Source organism: Equus caballus, chromosome 18, assembly GCF_041296265.1.
Source record: "Equus caballus isolate H_3958 breed thoroughbred chromosome 18, TB-T2T, whole genome shotgun sequence".
Taxonomy (NCBI): domain Eukaryota; kingdom Metazoa; phylum Chordata; class Mammalia; order Perissodactyla; family Equidae; genus Equus; species Equus caballus.
In genome coordinates, this window is record NC_091701.1 from 34,524,336 (window position 1) to 34,542,642 (window position 18,307).

Sequence of the window (18,307 nt, forward strand, 5' to 3'; positions counted from 1 at the left end):
GAAAGCCCTCAAACCCCAGAGGTAACCACAGCCTTGCAAACCTCGCTGAAGTTCTTCAGCAGAGTATCAAGTTGATATTTAGGAGTCTCACAGTAATTCATGCTCTTTGCCTTTGTCTTCTCATAGTTTTCCTTGTATAATCTCTGTCAAAGGAAAAAAAATCAGACAAATAAAAGAAAAATACATCTCGTTGCATAAAGCCATTCATATCACTGCTACACTTTAGCCAAAAGAACAAATATTATACTTTTTCAGCATTTATTTTCCACAGAGCAAAAAGTAGAATGAAAATGAGTTCAAATATTCGTGAATATGGATGTAGAATACATTAGAGGCTCATGTCTTATATGATCTGGTCTGCTATAACCATAAAAATGTTTATGTTACTTATCCTAATATTTCTCAGTCAGAATAAATCATAGCATACCAACTCTGCTGTCTAAGCAACTTTTGATCTTAAAAGAATTCTTTCCACTTGAATGTGTTTGAAGGAAAATGAATTTTGTAACAGTTGGTGCAAAATGATATAAAAGGTATAAGGTACCTAGATACTTAAGCACAGTTCTAGAAAAGTATTCAGTCCAGGACTTGATGAAACACATTTTACAATGCCTCTGGAAGTTGGCTTTTATCATTAAGACCTAATATTTTACTTTATAGCAATAATACATGAAAAGAGCGTTTTTCCACTTTATTGTACATATCATATATTCCTTTACATTCCCCTTAATCCTCCCATATAGAAATCCAAAAATATACTCAATAAAGACTGGGATATTTATAAATGACACAGATTAGGGAGTATTTCCTTTTTGCTATAAATTAGAAAAGTGATATTTATAAGGAGTTTTATTTTATTTTAAATACGTATTTTAAAGTATTTAAAATGAGATCAATATTTAAGAAATTTCTTAAAATAAAATATTCTCTTTTGAAGTTATGCTTCATCTAGTTTTTCATACTTTGCCTTTAGCCTGATTTTCTCACTTTTTTCCTTTTATTTTTCTGTATGCGTTTTGGCAAAGTACCATAAGTCAAGTCATGGTATGGAGTGAATATGTGTTTATACATACTGAGATATTGAACCCATTACTCGGAAAAACAACAATGATATTGCTAGTATATTTTGCCCCTAATAAAACAGAGGGCATTAAGGAGATTAAGAGAACGTTTACAATATTCACTGGTGTCTCAATGTACAGACACGTTGTCAGAGTGAGGAAGTTAATCCTTGACCGCTGGGCTTTCGTGTTCAGTTTGTCATCCTGAGTCTGAGATTTCATTTAGGCTAACAACCTATCCAAGGTTATGGCAAACAGTAAGTGCAGCCACATCTGAAAACAAGACAGATTTACAAAAGCACTCACATCACTCTGGTTTTTGGCCGCCTTCAAACAGTTCAGAATCTTGGGATCGTCATTAATGCTGAGGGCTCCAATCATTTTCCCTTTGTTTTTCTCATAGTCTTTCTTGTACATCACCTGCAAAGACATCACACATGCCAGATCCCCCCATCAGGAAATGTCACTGAGGCTCCCTTGCCCAGGTGCCCAGGTGCCCAGGTGCCCAGGCCATACTCACATCGCTGGTATTCTTGCTGTTGGCTTTGGCTGCCAGCAGGGGAATGGCGTCGACTTTGATGTCAAACTTCTTAGCTTTGCTTTTCTCCCAGTCTTCCTTATAAATATTCTGGATAGGAAAATTCCAGCAAAGCAATTGACAAAAGCGATATGCATGTTATCACACTTCAAAGACTAAAAGGTAACTCAATACTTTGTCTTAATATAGAATAAATAGACCATTTTCTTTGTCCAGGAAATCATGCATGTTTTAGGTAATTCTCCTGAAGCTGAAGCTTCTAATTTTCCAAGATTAAGCTTCTCTGCTCTCCATTAGAATATTTCATCCAATTATCCTCATTCTAGTTATCATAGTCATATTTGATGTTTAACACTGAATATTTTATAGAGTGGCATAAATATTCTATAGTTAACCTACTTTTTATAATATAAAGGCATCACTTTCACTTGACCTCAAAATCCTCTGCAAAGGTTATTTCATGAATCATTATGATACTCATTGATGCTGGATAATCTTAGTACTTATTTATAGAATTGCTGAAGAAATTGAAACATCCAAGGGTAATTTGACTTTTCCATAAAATTAAATTTGGAAATGAAAGATAACAATGGATACCCGGCCTTATGCCTTTTGAACACCCTATATCTTGGTTAGTGCAAGTTCTCTTACATGTAGAAATAAGTATCATTTGTGTGAAATAAGGGACATTATAGGCCTCGGGGATAAGTGACATGAAATTATATTTTAAAAAATCAGATCCTGAAAGAAAATTAATTATAGTATAGCCATAAATGAATATATGGCTAAAAGCTCTAACATTAAGACTTGCAGTTAAGCATATCTCTTATTTTGAGGCTTGGTTAAAACATATTAAGATTGTCTAATTGTATGAAGCTATTTACAAGACTGCTACACACATTTTATAAGGTGAGTTCAAAGTTACCTTGGCAGAGGCATAGGAACATGATACAAACGTTAACTGTTATCCCCATCTTTAGTATTGAAATATTTATTCCATGAAACAATTCAAAAATAAAAGCACAGGTTGTCAGCATATCACATGGCATAGTGCATAAGGAACTCACATCACTCAGGTTATAGGCATTGACTCTGTGCTGGATAAAGGCAGGAGTATCTGGAGGTATATGGCACTTGAACTTTTCACTTTCATGTTTCGCTTTGTAATTTAACTGAGAGAGAGAGGGAGGGAGAAATAAAGAGGAAGAGCCAATTAGTTCTGAATAAGAACTGTTTCAAAATACAAAAAAAATCTTACGTGGTACATTTCATAAGATAAAATATAACAAATATAACAACAGTTAAGTAACAATAACAGTTACTAACAGTTAAATATATCAACTGTTAAATAACAGTTAAATGACAACTGGCAAAGTTGTTAAGATCAAAAGAGAAATCCAGAGCTAAGGTATACCACTCTGCATTATTGACAACCTCTGTGCTGAATACGTAACAGCTGTTACCACATCTGTCACCATGGTAGGACCCTAATGGAAGGAGATGGCTCTTTCATATATGTTCCCCTCCATGCATATCACAGTTGTCCCCATAGGTTCTGAGAGTGACAGCCTTTTCCTCTTTTTCGTTGTCAATGCTCACTTACTGGAGAATCTTTTCTAACAAATCTGGTGATGTCCCCTCACGTCCCTTATGGTTTCTTGATACTCTAATTGAAGCCTTCATTTCTGGTTATAAATTTACTGAGGTTACTTTTATTTTTATTTATTAGTTCAACACAAGTTTTGAAATTCATACTTAAAATTTTAAATTCATGATAAAGTTTATCTCAAAGACTCCATTTTCCAAAAACTTATTTAAGAGCGAGAAATCCCATGTACTGAATATCTGCTCTGGGCCATGGTATGCACTATGCACATTTCTCCTTTCACTTAATCTTCAAAACAACCACAAATTATAAAAGGGAAACATGAGGTATGGAGAGGTTAAATAATTTGCCTAGGCCGCCAGGTCATAAGTGACAGAGCTGGAATTTGAATACAGTTTTGTCTGACTTGAGAACTCATGCTCTTTCCAGTGCATTAAGCTACCTTAGTTTCCTTTATAGAATCATTTCCACCCAAGAAGATGCAAGGCTTAATAGGAAAATATTTTAGGTGATTACAAATATGTACAAGTTAAACTTGCTAAAACTCACATAGATTTTTTTATAAATGTGACAAGTTACTGGATTTTATGTTCAGAGCTATGATATGTTACCCCTTGTCATTGGGTTTCCTTATATTTGGGGGAACTTACATCGCTCAGTTGTTTGGAATTGACTTGGGCTTGCACCAGAACAGGAGAGTCGGTAACTTGAGTGAACTTTGTCTTATCTGGATGGACTTTGTAGGCATGCTGTTGGGGGAAAGGAAACCAGGTTTGGCAGTGTCATCCATCAAGTCCAAGTTGGCCAAGCAAGCAGAACCCCATCCCCCAAAAGAAAAGAAACTTATAGTAAATAAAACACATTGTTTTTCCTAATTAGACTGCAGTTTCTTTGAGAGCCACTCTTACATCTGTATAAGAAACCTTCCCATATCTTCAGATTCCCGATAACTTTTCTTTGGGAAAATAAGCTAGAATTAGCTCTTGAAAAGTGTGGATGACAATATGGAAAAATAGTATATCCACTACAAAATAAATTTTGTTTCTTACAATTTCCTTGCTTGCATTCATTTGTAAAAGTGTCAAAATCTTAAACATATCTTGACCACTAGATTCTATGGAGGGCAGTAACATTTAATATCATGCTACAGACTTACATCTTTACACTGATCTAGTTTCTTGATTGTTTCATATTCTTGAGTTATGGTCTGGGGGAAGAAGCCTTTGCCTCTATCCTCTTCATATTCTGCTTTGTAGTTTTTCTATGAGGAAAAGAAATCAGACATAAGAATGCAACCAATGAATTCATGCCCTAAAAATGTATTATTTGGAAAATTATACAATTGTCTTAGAACTTACATCACTGTTTTGGGCTGTGACTTTCATGCAGTGCGTATGATATGGATCCTCATAGCTGCCTACATAGTGTCCCAAAATATTCTTTAGGTAGGAATCTTTATATTTAGTCTGAAAGACAAAATGTATTTCATTTATTTATCGGCAAAATGATGGGTCTTCTCTTTAATAGAAGAAGCGACCATAGGATTGCTTACATCACTACTGAAGTTGTGCAGAACTGTATCAAGCTGAAATTTGGGGGTCTCACAGTAATTTATGCTCTTTGCCTTTGTCTTTTCATAGTTTTCCTTGTATAGTTTCTGTCAAAGAAAAAATTGGTTTAAGTAGATTCCTGTCACTCCCACAATGATTATAACACTCGTATTTTCAACACTAAACAAAAGAAGACGAAAAAAGATATTACCTGTCAACTGTCTTAGAAACTGACAACCAAATATCGGTGTGTCATGAATGATAAGCCTTTTCTATTAGCAATTATTGTAAAGCCTAAGTTTTTAACATTCTCCAAAAAATTAAGAAACCAATATGCTGCCTCAGCCCAAGCCCTTAGTTGCAGAGATTCGTATTTCTTGTATTTCTTGTGTATTTCTGAACTGTTGCCTTCTCCATCTCCCAACTCACATGCTCTTCCCTCAGCAATGACGCCACAACAACCGTAATATTCTGAACAGTGAATTTTTCATTGCTTTTTTAAAAAAAAAAACCTTTATAGAAAAAGTTTAGCATATGTTGAGAAATATGTACTCTCACTTCTTCCTTCTATGAAGGAAAAATCCCTTATCATACAAACAGACAGTATACCTTAAAAATAAGGTATATATAAAAACTCAAATCATGAATCTACTAGCTCTTCTCTTCTCTGCTAAGATTTATCTTTTTCTCTATCAATAACAATAAATGATTATTGGGTTTTGAAATGTACAATTGATACAGTGGATTATGGTCACTCTTTCATGTTTGGTTTTGAAATTGTAAATAGTGCTATTCATTTTTAATATTCTTATATTGCTGTCATTATCAATAAAGTGGATTTGAACCTGGGCTCATATGTGTTGGATAAAGATGACCTCCATTTAGGAAGCAAGAGACATGTTTTACATTGATTTCCCAGCAGAACTACGTGGACAGGTCCATTTACACCCTCTCACCTACCACTCCACTCACCCCACCCCTCAATCACTTGGACGCATTTCTGCGGTGCTGACTTAATTCAAGGGACAAAGATAACTAATCCACACAGACATATATAATTCTCAAATATTAGGAAAGCTTAGTACAATCTAACCATAAGGGAAAAATTCAACTGATCACATGTTCAGTCTCTTTATATTTATAGTCAAAGTGGTCTTGGGTTGTTAGTCTTTTAATGCCAGGCCCAGTTCTCACTTGCCTATTTTAAATCTAATGGGTTAGTCAAGCCCTCAACAATGCCTAAAGTGGAAATTCCTGTGCAGACTGAGGGAGCCATGTTTTAAGTCCTGTTGTCTGCAAATGAGGGTTTCTGGGGCCAAGATCTGACTAGAAAATGGTGGAGGTGGGGGAGAGAAGCTGTGAAACACAGGACACTTTCCTTTTCCAGGCAGCAGACTTGAAGAACTGCTTCATCTCTCTCTCTCTCCTCCCCTTTCAAAATCTCCTCTGCCTCTCTTAAAATCACATCTCCTACAACGTGCTCTGCCCACAGAGGCACCAGCACCTGGAGCCTGTAAGCAAATGAGGATTTCCCTGCCCAGTGAACTAATTCCACAGGCTCCCCCAAACTGACACACCTCATACTCAGAGGCACTGATGCCTTCCTGTGGTTAGATAGTTCCAAAACTGCCACACGATAACTTTAAAGTATTTGCAAAGTTATATTTGCATTTAGTCATTACAGAAGGAGACAGACTTCATCGCTCTTGCAGCGGAGGTTAAAAAACACTTTTGACAAGAATATACTTACATCACTTAGGGCATCTCCTGCTGCCTTCAGCTGTCTGAGCAGTGGGTTCTCCGTAGCAGGAAGCACATTATAATCTGCTTTTCCTTTATTCTTTTCATAGTCTTCTTTGTATTTTACCTGTAGCAGTGAAATAAAGTCATAAAGTAACTCTCCAGTTTATTTTTGCTCTCGTCTTTATTATGGATACTATGTCATTGTTCCACAAATCAATTTTCTCTGGAGAAAAATGGCAGCTTGACATTTTATAAACAAAATACTCATAGTAACTCATAACAGCAGCAGAGAAACTGCATAAATTTCCAGGATATCTTTTCTTCCCATTCATTCCATTCAAAAATATCCACAGGGTGCCCATTACATGCCTGGCTCTGGCAAAGGTACAAGAGAGAATAACACATGGTCCCTGCCCTTAAAGAGAGAGAGATATATAAGTAATGGGAGAGAAAAAGATACACAAATAATGACAGCACATCATGTTCCGGGTGCCTGCTGCTCCAGAACCCTTGCTCAGCTCTTAACCTCCAGCTGCCTATCTGCCAACACATTTTTAAGGAAAGAAAGCTAGAAGCATCATCAATCCACCCTTCTATGCCTTATCTGTGACAGCTTTATGAGCACGTGTGTATTTAATGCACACGCAAGAGAAGGAGGAAGAGGCTGGGGTGGGACAAATGGTGGCAATCTCACCCTTTCCTTCTGTCCTGTCCACTTTGCACCTTTAATTCCGGCTACTGCAGAAGAAGTAAGTATGGTCCCAAAAGCCCCTGTCAAGAGCACGTCCAAAGGGAGGAGAACAAGAAACTGATCCTAGTTCTGACCATGGTCCCCAGTACCAGCCATTTATTCGGGCACTGTGACTGTAGGCTATAGACGAGTTCACAGAATCCCCGATAATCTATCAACAATTCAGAACCTTGGGAAGCAAATACAATCAGCTTGGTATCCAAAGGCAGGAGACAAACAACTAAAACACAGATGCATCTCCCCTATGACCCACACAGATGACTCACAGGGGGTTCTCTACAGGAATGGAAGACATAGATAACTTCTCTATCTTCTAGAGTTACGTATTTCCTTGACAAATGGCAACAACGAGAAAGGAAATCTCACCAACTCTACACTTCCTACCTGCATCTGGGATATGCAGACTCCTCTCAGTTTATGCATGAACTGTCAGGGCTTGTGGCAAGGCCATCCCCTCCTCTGAAGCACCAGATCCCTTCCCCTTTCACTGCTGAGGACGCCCCTCCAGTCACTCTGCTCTCCTCCAGCACCATCACATATTCCCTCTAACCTGGATTTTTTTCCATCAGCATAGAAAAGTGATGTTTTTGTCTCCTGTCTTTAAAAAAATCCCCTCTTCATCCAGTTATCCACCAGCTACTGCTTCATTTTCTTCTTTTCTTTTCAGGAAAATACACTGAAAGAGTTGAGTATACTCATATTCTTCTATTGCTCTCTTCTCATTCACTCGTGAACCCTCTCTAAGCAGACTCAAACAAACTGCTCTTGATAAGTTCACCAGAGACTATATATTGATAAATCCATTTCAGAAACAGTGGACACAGTTGAGCCCTCCCTTCTCCCTTCATTCGCTTCCCAAGACATCACTCTCTTCTGCCATTGCTCCTTCCTCATCTTGCTGATGTCTTCACATGGAAGCACTTCAGGGTTCAGTCCTAACGGTTTTCTGTCTACACTTGCTCCTTGATGGCCTCCAGTTTTATGACATTAAATATTGTCCACATGCTGATGACTCCCAAATTTATAAAACCTTCCCAGATATCTCCTTTGAAACTTCAGGCTCATAATCAACTGCCCACTTGGCATTTCCACTTGGATGTCTAAAAGGCATCTCAAATCTTACATGTTTGAGGCTGAGCTGTCTCCCCTTCAAAAAAAAATTATCCACTCCTTCCACAGTCTTTCCTGTCTTAATAAAGGGAAACACCATCCATCTAGTTGCTTAGACCAAAACTTTTCTCTCATATCCCACATCTAACTCATCAGCAAATCAGCTTGGCTCTACTTTCAAAATACTTCTCATCACTTGCCCTGCCACCTGCTTGTCCAAAACATCACTGTTTGCACCTCAATACTGAAATACCCTCCTAAGTGATGTGATCTTCCTGCTTTCACTCCTCCAGCAAGGCCAAGGCCAGTGTTAGAATCAAGTCTGATGGCTTTGAAGTTTACGCTCTTTCTAATGCCCAGTCTGCTTTAGAATGCCAAGGAGTCTGACTGTTTACCAAAGTCACTCTATATATGAGCATATCCATGAATTCATGTATCTAGTCTGTGACTAGATTTTCACCAGTTAGTAGGAAAATAAGAAAAATAATGGTAGTGGTGAGTGTGGGAGTGTCTATACTCCTATAAGGCTGCCAATTGCCTTTAGAGGGGTCCTTCTGTCTGAGATTACAGCCTTTCTACTTCTGGGTATCAAAAGGTCCTTTATGAAATACTGAAGATGGTCATTGGGTGTTGTTAATGCTCATCCATGGCAATTTTTTTTAATTTGGTAGCCTTATTATAATCCCAAAGTACTTTTTGTTGTTCCTCCAAGAACCCTCCTTTTTTTTCATTATACAGACATGGGTCTCTTAACGACAGAGATGTGTTCTGAGAAATGCCTCATTAGGTGATTATGTAGTTGTGCAAACATCATAGAGTGTACTTACACATACGTAGATGGTATAGCCTACCACACACCTAGGCTATATGGTACCAATCATATGGCACCATTATTGTATACGCGATCTGTCATTGACCAAAATGTCATTATATGGCACATGACTGTACTCAAAGTAAGAGTTATAAGAAATTTGCCCACTCTAAGATTATCAAGATAAATGAGAGAATTTCCTCATACCTTGCTTGCTGCCAACCCAGCTTGTTTATTCACTTTGTACTCTGGTGTCTCGGTCTGCATGAAGTAGATCTGGTCTTTCATATGCTCAAAGTCTTCTTGGTATTTCCTCTGTAAGACATTAAACATACTGGAGAACTGCTGCGGGAACAAACTGCACAAGGGTCTTACACGGAGAACAGAGGACCCTCGGAGAAGTTACCCAAAGCCTTCCTTCTCTTGGCTATGCAGGTCAGATCACAATGACAGACTGTGGTGCCGTCACAAAAACAATTAGCAACTTAACAGAGATTTGGAGCAATTATAATAGGCTGAAAGACAGCCTCCAAGAAGGAGCTCTCAAAAGCCAGGGGCAGAGAACTTAAGAGAAAGGAAAAAGATGAACTGTTTTCTGGTGAGGAAAATCGAAGAAATGAATCAGTTTCACAAATGTATGGTTTGGGTTTCCCAGGCAAAGAATAAATTAAAAAGGGCCCCTTTCACCTGTACTCACTTTGAAACTATATTGTTCCTATGAAAATTGAGGCAAGAATAATGGAATCTGATCAAAACAATATATCTCAAAAAGAAGAAAAGATGGTGGGAATTCTTTCTTAATAGGAACTCTACACGGGTCTTGCCCTCAAAAAGAGGTGCCTGGACTCAACTGTTCAGCACCACTTCAGGAGCAGGAGATGGCTAGAAGCCACAAGGGAAAGCGTCACCCTCTCAACCTGAAGACATCCAGCCATCCCTTCCTACTTACTGTGCTGATGTTTTCGGCATTCATTCTGGCAGTTGCAACTTCAAAGCAAGGTGTCTCACTCCACTTGCCTTTGACTTTATTCTCATAGTCTTCCTTGTATTTTTGCTGGTGGAAAAGAAAAAGAAACTAAGACAAGAAAAACCCAGGAATTGACAAATAAGACAGCAAATTAAGTGATAATGGTGAGCTTTTTAAAATATCTTGACTAGGCACTTCTCGGATCTTGAATAGATGTCTTCAGATCTTCCAGGATGATGTCAATTTACCCAATAAGAAAGTTGGGTGAGTGGGGTAGAGGTACTAATGCCCCCTCTTCTTGCTGAGTTTGTGGACTCAGGTCATTCAGAACTCATGAATGTTTCCTGATTTTTGAGGCAGGAGAGTCAGAGGCATCCTCTGTTTGTATTTCAGAGTTATAATAAAACCACTCAACCTCAGATTTCCATACCAGATGAACTTAGCCATTAATTTCTAAACCTTGCCAAAATTCCTACTTACCCAGAAAGCAGCATCACAACAAAATTGGGCTTCCAGGCTAATGAATAATACTTCCTAGTTTAGGCTTTAAAGAAATTTTAATGAGAACTGGCAAGTAATTCAAATATTGAATTGTTACCCCATCTTACCCCAAACACTACCCCACCTGAATCTCAGGCCACGGACATCTTGAAGAGAGGAATCATGTCTCCTTCGTTTTTGTATCCTCAGAATCTAACACAAAAATCAGCATGCAGAAGTTACCTCATAAATGTTCGTTAATTACACTAAACTGAACCAAGTCCATGATATGTGGTTTTGAACTACATTGGCCTGAGTGTTCTCAGAACAGAATTAACCTAGCCAACCCCAAACTTGGGCACATGAGCCAGAGCCAGAGCTGGGTTAGAGCACCTTCCCCTCGTTGGCTCCCAGAAATGTGTTAACAGACACAGCAAACGGGTCTAAAGGTGCTTGCATGCCTACACCCCCACCACACTCTTCAAGGAGAAGGATAGTGGTTTTCTGGTACACCTTTAACAGAGCTAGGACCATGGGTGAGTGAAGTGCAAAGCCAGTGAGTTTGAGTTAAAGGAGTCCCAGCCCTCTCTCAAATGCCCTGTATCTTTTGTTCTCAAAAGGTTAATATGCTAATTAACAGCCAAGTGGTTTTCATAACTATAAATTTTAGAGCCCTGGACCTGAGGTCAAAAGTTCTGGGCCCAAGACTTGACTCCATCATTACCGAAGGGGGGACTTAGCCTCTCCAAGCTGCAGTTTTCTCAACTGCAAGTGCTGGCAATAATAATAATACTTACGCAGAGGATTGTTGGGGAGATTAAATGAGATCATACACTGAAGAGTGCTTTGTAAACTCTACAGAGCTAAATAAATGTAGGGTACGATAGTTGTATAATAATAATCACTATTACTATTATTATCGTTATTATTGTTATTGTCATAACAGAAAGTAAGACGCTCTGGAAAAAAGAAAATTGTGTGTGTACATTCGTGTTGCGTGTGTGTGTGGAACCTTCATTGGAAATCTTTGCTGAGATAAGATTTGCTTTGTGCTGCCAATTAATTTGCCTACCCTCCTCTTTTGAGGCTTTAAAGAATTGAAGTCAATAAAATGGATTTTTTGATTTGCTAAGACTGCCTCTAGAAGTGCTTCTAATCTTTTTAGGGAATAGATCTCTTCAGGAATCTGGGAAAGATATAGAATGCCCATAGACACTAAAAGCCTCAGAGGTGCTTGATGTACACACACTCCAGGTTAAGACTGCCCAATCCTCAATTTTCTGTAGGGATGTTGCCCGTCCTCCACTTACTGTCAAAGGAAGAAAACTCTAGGATTTAGGGTGGAGGGCAAGTGGGCCTGATGCATCCCAAAATTGAGACACAGAGAACTTTGTGGTATAATTTAAAGTTGAAAAGGCAGCAGATATTCTCAATGAGGTCCACAAGTTGGGCCATTCTAGAGAAATAGAAATCCTGTATGTAGATTTGTTTAAAAAAATTGATTAGGAGATTAATTCTCACAGTCAGAGATAAATGTCTGATTTTTTTTTAAAAGGTATTAAAACAAGATGCAAAACAAAAGTATAAGACCATCCAGTCCCCTCATTTGAAGTCCTTCCTCCCCTCTTCCCCTTCAGGAACCAAGGGTGGCTTTTTCCTCCTGCCCAGGAGCCGAAATGGGTCAGGGCAGAGGTGAATCTCTCATAGCCCACTTCTGAACACTCCCAAGTCTGGGAAGATTTTCACTACAAGGGAGGAGGATAGAGCTTACTAACTGCTGAGGAAGGTATGGCCTTCCCGTTCACGTGTGGATAGGAGAGAATTTGAAAGGATAAAGGCCTGTAACTAGAGCAATGAGAGGGAGAGACACGTATGTGTCCATGAGGGACCACATCTACCAGCCAAGGGTTCTCACTCTTCATGTCTGGCAGTGAGGCCTGAGTGTTTGTGCGGTACATGGAGATGAGTTAGCCACAGCAGGGGTCCAACATCCAAACTTCCCCCCAACCCCACCCAATCCTCTCTCCAAATCTGTCGTGTTTGGAGTTGATAGATGTAAATCTGGAGGCAAGAATCCATTTAACTTTCTCTGGGATTTTGTGTTTGTTCATTTAACAGAGGAAAGCAAATTAGTGTTGTGAGTAGAGAGTAAAGGAAACAGTTTTTTCTTTCAATCCTAGATCCCAGTTGGGAATCAACTGGAAATTCAAACCTGAAATCTTGTATTTTTCCTATTGTGAATCTGGAAGGAAGCAGAGAGGCAGGCACAGAGAAACTAAAGGGTCTTCCCAGTGTTGCACTCAGAGACCCACTTTCAGTTGATTGTAGTCTGCATAGTTTCCTCACCCAGAATGTCCACTTACATACACAGCTCTGCCTGCCTGCCCACCCATTGGAGCTACGAGATTCAGCTGAGCCAGGAGGAGGTGCTGGCATGTAACTGATAGCCTTGACCAAAGACAAAGGTGGGTGAACTGGATGGATGGAATCATTAAGTTCAGTAAGGAGAGCCAGTAAACAGAATAAAACAGCAATATAATCGTTACAGCTATGTGATCATCATATTAACATATGACCTGGAGGCTGCAAGACAAAGGGACGGATCTGGAAGACATGACTCAACAAGGAAATGCAAAGAGTTTAAATGCATGAGACTGAGTAGATAAAGGCGATTTTGCTTATTTTGGAAAGAAAGGAAATGATGATACTGAAGCATGGGTCAAAGCAGTTTGATAGTGGGGAAGACTTCAAGAGAAAGGAAATGAGTCCCACAGCTAAGTCACCCCTGGCCGCCCTACCTTTATCTTATTGGATGGTTTCTTGTTGGATGGACTGCTACCAATCACAAGCATTCCCTACAATGTGACTATTATCTTGGGTGCGCAAGAGCAATTAAGAACTTGGAAATCTGGATAAGGCTGGGATGAATAACATCATCAAGGTCAAATCTGGTGACCTTCATCCATAGCCATCCTTCCCTTGGCTGACATTGTTATTCCACAAGGGCAAATCCAGCCCTGGCAATGCTTTCAAAGTACCCAATGATGTCACCATATCATACTGGAGTGGTACAGTCCAATAGGCATATAATGCAAGCCACCACTATAATTTTAAATTTTCTGGTAGTCATATTTTAAAATGTAAAAAGGAACAGGTGGGAAATTAATTTTAATAATATATTTTACTTAACCCAAGAGATCCAAAAAATATTATCATTTCAACATGTAATCAATGTAAAAATAATTAATGAGCTACTTTACATTCTTTGTTCAAGATCCAGTGTATATTTCACACATATAGGACAGTCAGTTCACACGATCACATTTCAAGTGCTCAATAGTCACTTGTGGCTGATGGCTACTATATTAAAGACCACAGCTCTAAACTAACTGACAAGTCTAAATTAGTGGACAGAGTGATTATAGAGGAGTTTGAAAGTGATCTTTTAAATCACTTTCGAGTACCCACATTGCATACTCAAATAAGGTAAAAGAATGTTGCCTTAGTAAGATATTTTTTAATACGCTTTAAATAAAAATTAAAAATAGATTTCTTTTTCTTTCTAAATGACCACTTGAAAACATCTTTTTCTTTCCCTTCCAAAAAGATAAATCATCCTTGCTCCCCAATCTTACTCACAATATCAACACTTTCAGTAGGTCATCTTTTTATGGACAGTTCTAAAGTTAATTTCTGCTTAGCCCTGGGCAAAATTTCAGGTTCATGGTATTCCTATTAGTGAAATTTTACTGTGCTTACTAGATCTTTTATCCAAATAGCCCTTGCTTATACAGGTAGGTAACCTGCAATATCAGACACTAAAAAAATCACCCAATAGACTTCACAATCCATAAATTTTTTCGGTTCTCTTTTACTGGAGACACACTTTCCAAAAAAGATATTTAAGACAGAAATCTTGAAGTTCCATCAAAATTCAAGCAAAAGACCAAACTAAGACTCAACTCCACAGAGGGCCAAGAAAAGTACTTAAAAGCAGCTGTATCCCAAGAGAAAGTGGCCTGATTTGGACCAATTTTAAACAGGAATTTAGCATGGGTCTATTCATCAGCTGAACATCTGTCTCTCTGCATTCGCTCTCAGGGTTGCATTCCTCAGAGCTGGTTTACTAGTCTAAATATAGGCAGACTAAGCTGCCCTTAAAAGTTACGAGGTACACTGCCCACGGCTGTCAAAATAAGCTATGTCTGAGAGACCACTCATGCATTCTTAGTTTCTCTAAGTCTGTCTGAGGACATAAAATTATACGGGATCTTCATACTGACTTAAAGCAACCAGATCCTCCGTGGAAATGTGTGGTTCCTTGGTTATTCCGTTAGCATCACTCCCATGAGTCAAAATGTCAAATAACATTAGGACAGGGCTTCTGTTTTCAAAATGAAGCTTTCACACTTATCAGTCATCTCAGTAATCATTTATCATTTATCAATCAACTGAGTCATCAAGTTGGCTGAGTATAAATTAACATGGTTCCATGATGTTAACGGATGTATTGCTTTTGCTGTTGCGTTTTTAGGGTCATAGGCAAAAAATACTCTTAGTGCTGGTATTGAGTCTTTAGGTTCACCTTATTTCTTTTCTCTCTTGGTTGAGATTATTAAGGTGAGTTTTTGAGAAATCAGTGTCCCATTCTTATTTACTTACCTTGCTCACTTGATTGGTCACTTTCTTGGCAAACTCTATATCTGGAGGATCAGGTAGAGAAGTGAATTGAGTCCGCTGTTCAGCATGACCTTTTTTGTAGGCAATCTGACAAAATCAAAGACAGGGATGCTCATGAGTCATAGAAAATTATTCTACTTCCTATATCCCATTTGCTGGCATTTTTTAAAAAGACTACGTTTTCACCTTTATTTGAAGTTTTAAATTTTAGTGTACCACATAACCATTATTTACCCTTTTAGATGTTACCTGCCCTTGCTCTCAGTAGCAGTAGCAATTTTGACTTCTCTGAGTCTTCCTCTTCTCCAAGACTATTGGCCCTAGATCGGTTTCCTTCCATTCATCTCCACACTATGATTGTGACTGAAATCATTCTCTTAGCCAGCATTCTCAACTCCCAACTTCTTGTCTTTACATCACACCTGCTGACAAAACCCCCAGCTCTGGGTCAACTCAGCCACATCCTTCCTCTGTTCTTACATCCAAGGTGCTGAGTGCTACTGAAGAAAATCACACAACTCCATGGATTCAGTAATGATAACTTGATGACCAGAGCTCAAAGGGACACAGGAAGAAGGTACAGAGGGATGAGAGATAGCCTTTTAAGCCCAAGCCCTTAGCTTGAAATCTATGTGCCTACCGAAGGATATGTTCTGTGAACAACAGCTTGCTTGGGGCTCTGTGCCACTTTGCTGTTACTGAAGCTAGAACATCCCATTATGTATCTCTGGTCAGTCTCTATTCCCAGTGGCTGGTCTAAACCCAATACTGTCCTTAAGCCCCTAGTCAACTCCACCTTACCCTCAACTTCCTCTTTCATAGAATAAAGAAAAGCTAGACTCTTATTTTTCTCCATTTTCATCCCTGCCTCTCTCAGCTGCTGTGTGGCTCAGAGAAGCATCGCTTGCAGGGCCTGAGTCCTGCATCAGAGGGCTCTTCCCTCCAGGTGCTCTTTGTACCTAGCTTTATCAGTTACCCCTCATCTGTCTTACAGCTTCCACTGCTCCCTCATCATTACTCCCTTCCTTCAGCCTATAAAATGCCTCTCTAGCCTTAAAATAAGTATCATGTCCATTAATCATGCATCCCCTTCACTCTCACTCTCCCTTTTTCTTCACCACTGACTCCTCTGGCTTTTTCTTCCACCAATCTTGACCCCTGCCTCCAGCAATGAAAAACTAGCCATAGATCCCCAGACACATGAAGCCCTCTACTGTCTCTGGACCTCGTACATGCTGCTCCCTTTCTCTAGAACGCCCCAATGTCACCTTCTCCCCATCTGCCTGCAAACTGCTACTCCTTCTCTGTGTCTCAGGACAAACACAGTTTCTACTCTTGTATCCTCCCTGACTCAGTGAGCTTCTCCAGGGGTCTCACTGAACTTGGCCCTCACTTCTTTGAAAGAGTTATCAGATGACGCTGTAACTGGTTGTTTACGTGTCTGTCCCTCTTGAGACTGTGAGCTCTGGGGTGGCAGAAAACATGCTCTCTCATCTGGGAACCCTTGTGGCTTGCACAGTACCTGACTAAAACAAGGGTTCAATGACTGATTTCTGAATGTCTGTTATATACACTGAGGCCATTGGGGAAAGTCTGAAGAAGAGAATTATCCTTCCAATTCTTCCACTATGCACCAGTGAGACTTCTACAAATTATTTCTCCTTCCACGTGGCAGTATTCTTATTTACAAAGTAAAGAGGTTGCAGAGTTCCAAGGCCCCAACCATCTTCTTCATGCTTTAACCAAGTCTAACTATATCTTATCCTTATAATATCTACAGTGCCTATAAGAAAAGTTTTCATGGACATCAACTGGGATACAAAAGACAGATTTTAAAATGCATTTATGTTAATTCCACTGCTTAATTTCTTTTAAATAAGTGAAGACGTATTTTAGGCATAAGGCAACCTGTGTTTTCCGTGGCTGACTAAGTCCTTAGGGAGAAAGTAACATTCTGCCAGGAGAAATGCTTATTAAGTATGACACCTTGTCTAGAACTTTCAGAGAAATCAGATATAGAAGTCTTAATTTCTCAGGAACCTTGGTCAGAATTCTGTCTAGTTAGAAATCTGTGCTCTGGATCAGCTTAAAGACTCTCTTAGTGTTTGCAAAGTTTTTGGTCTCTACTTAGATAATAACAAAAGCATGATAATTAAGGAGGGACACAGGAAGAAGGCACAGGAGGAGGAGAGGGAGCCTCTGAACCCAAGCCCTGAGGTTGAAATCTACATGCCTGCCCAGTGGTATGTTCTGTGAACAATAGCCTGCTTGGGACTCAGCGCCCAAAAATTGCTGCCAACAGTATTAATAGCCGTGTTAGTAATCTGACACTTAGTGCATACTTGGTCTACAATAAAAATAAAAGCCATACTTTAACTTCCAATCTTTCTAAGGAAGGGCGGGAAGATTCTACTTCATTATTATATATTCTCCTTTGTTATATCTTCTATTGAGATATCTCAAAAAAATGTGGTCAAATTTAATTGTTCAAAGTCTGTAGCACTAGAATGGCATAGAAGTAACCCTTCCTCTCTTCATTTTATGGATAAAGGAGACATTAGGAGATTAAGTGTCTTCTTGGAAACCTCTCCCTTGGCTTACATGACATGGCATTTCCTGGTTCTCTTTCAACTTCTGCCTGTTCCCTTAATCTTTTGCTGATTCTTTTCCAGATGTCCTAAGTGTGGGTGTCCTCCAAAACTGCCCTTGGCCATACACTCTTCTGCCTCCCTCATACACTTTCACGTCTTCACCTGTCATTTTTAATCTGAAGACTCTCAAATATTAATCTCTTTTCCTGATCTCACATCTATGCAATAGTACTAAATTTCTAATTTATCCATAGGATGTCTTGATCTGAATGTTCCTTCCATTATCTCAACTCTATTTCTCTTTTCACTAGCGCTCCTTTACCAGTTGCACTCCTACACAGCCAGGCTACCAGTCTTTGTCATAAACTCATCTATGGCTCCTTTCTCTCTTTTGTCTCCAATATCCAATGTCATTAATG

At 39.1% G+C, this 18,307-nt stretch overlaps 1 protein-coding gene across 50 annotated transcripts in view; it reads right to left on the reverse strand.

The window, feature by feature from the left end:
* The window catches only part of NEB (nebulin), a 213,964-nt gene that overhangs the window by 182,744 nt on the left and 12,913 nt on the right, over positions 1-18,307 (reverse strand). For all 50 annotated transcript variants that reach the window (XR_011428216.1, XR_011428215.1, XR_011428214.1 and 47 more), the window contains exons 10-21: positions 15,280-15,384; positions 10,120-10,224; positions 9,378-9,485; positions 6,506-6,622; positions 4,758-4,862; positions 4,564-4,671; positions 4,362-4,466; positions 3,856-3,954; positions 2,667-2,771; positions 1,582-1,689; positions 1,368-1,481; positions 42-143 (exon numbers count right to left, since the gene is read on the reverse strand). Coding sequence is in view for 43 of the 50 variants with exons in the window: in XM_070240934.1 (XP_070097035.1) it covers positions 42-143; positions 1,368-1,481; positions 1,582-1,689; positions 2,667-2,771; positions 3,856-3,954; positions 4,362-4,466; positions 4,564-4,671; positions 4,758-4,862; positions 6,506-6,622; positions 9,378-9,485; positions 10,120-10,224; positions 15,280-15,384 (1,281 nt within the window). In the remaining 7 variants the exon portion in view is untranslated. The remainder of the gene's footprint in view (positions 1-41; positions 144-1,367; positions 1,482-1,581; positions 1,690-2,666; positions 2,772-3,855; positions 3,955-4,361; positions 4,467-4,563; positions 4,672-4,757; positions 4,863-6,505; positions 6,623-9,377; positions 9,486-10,119; positions 10,225-15,279; positions 15,385-18,307) is intronic.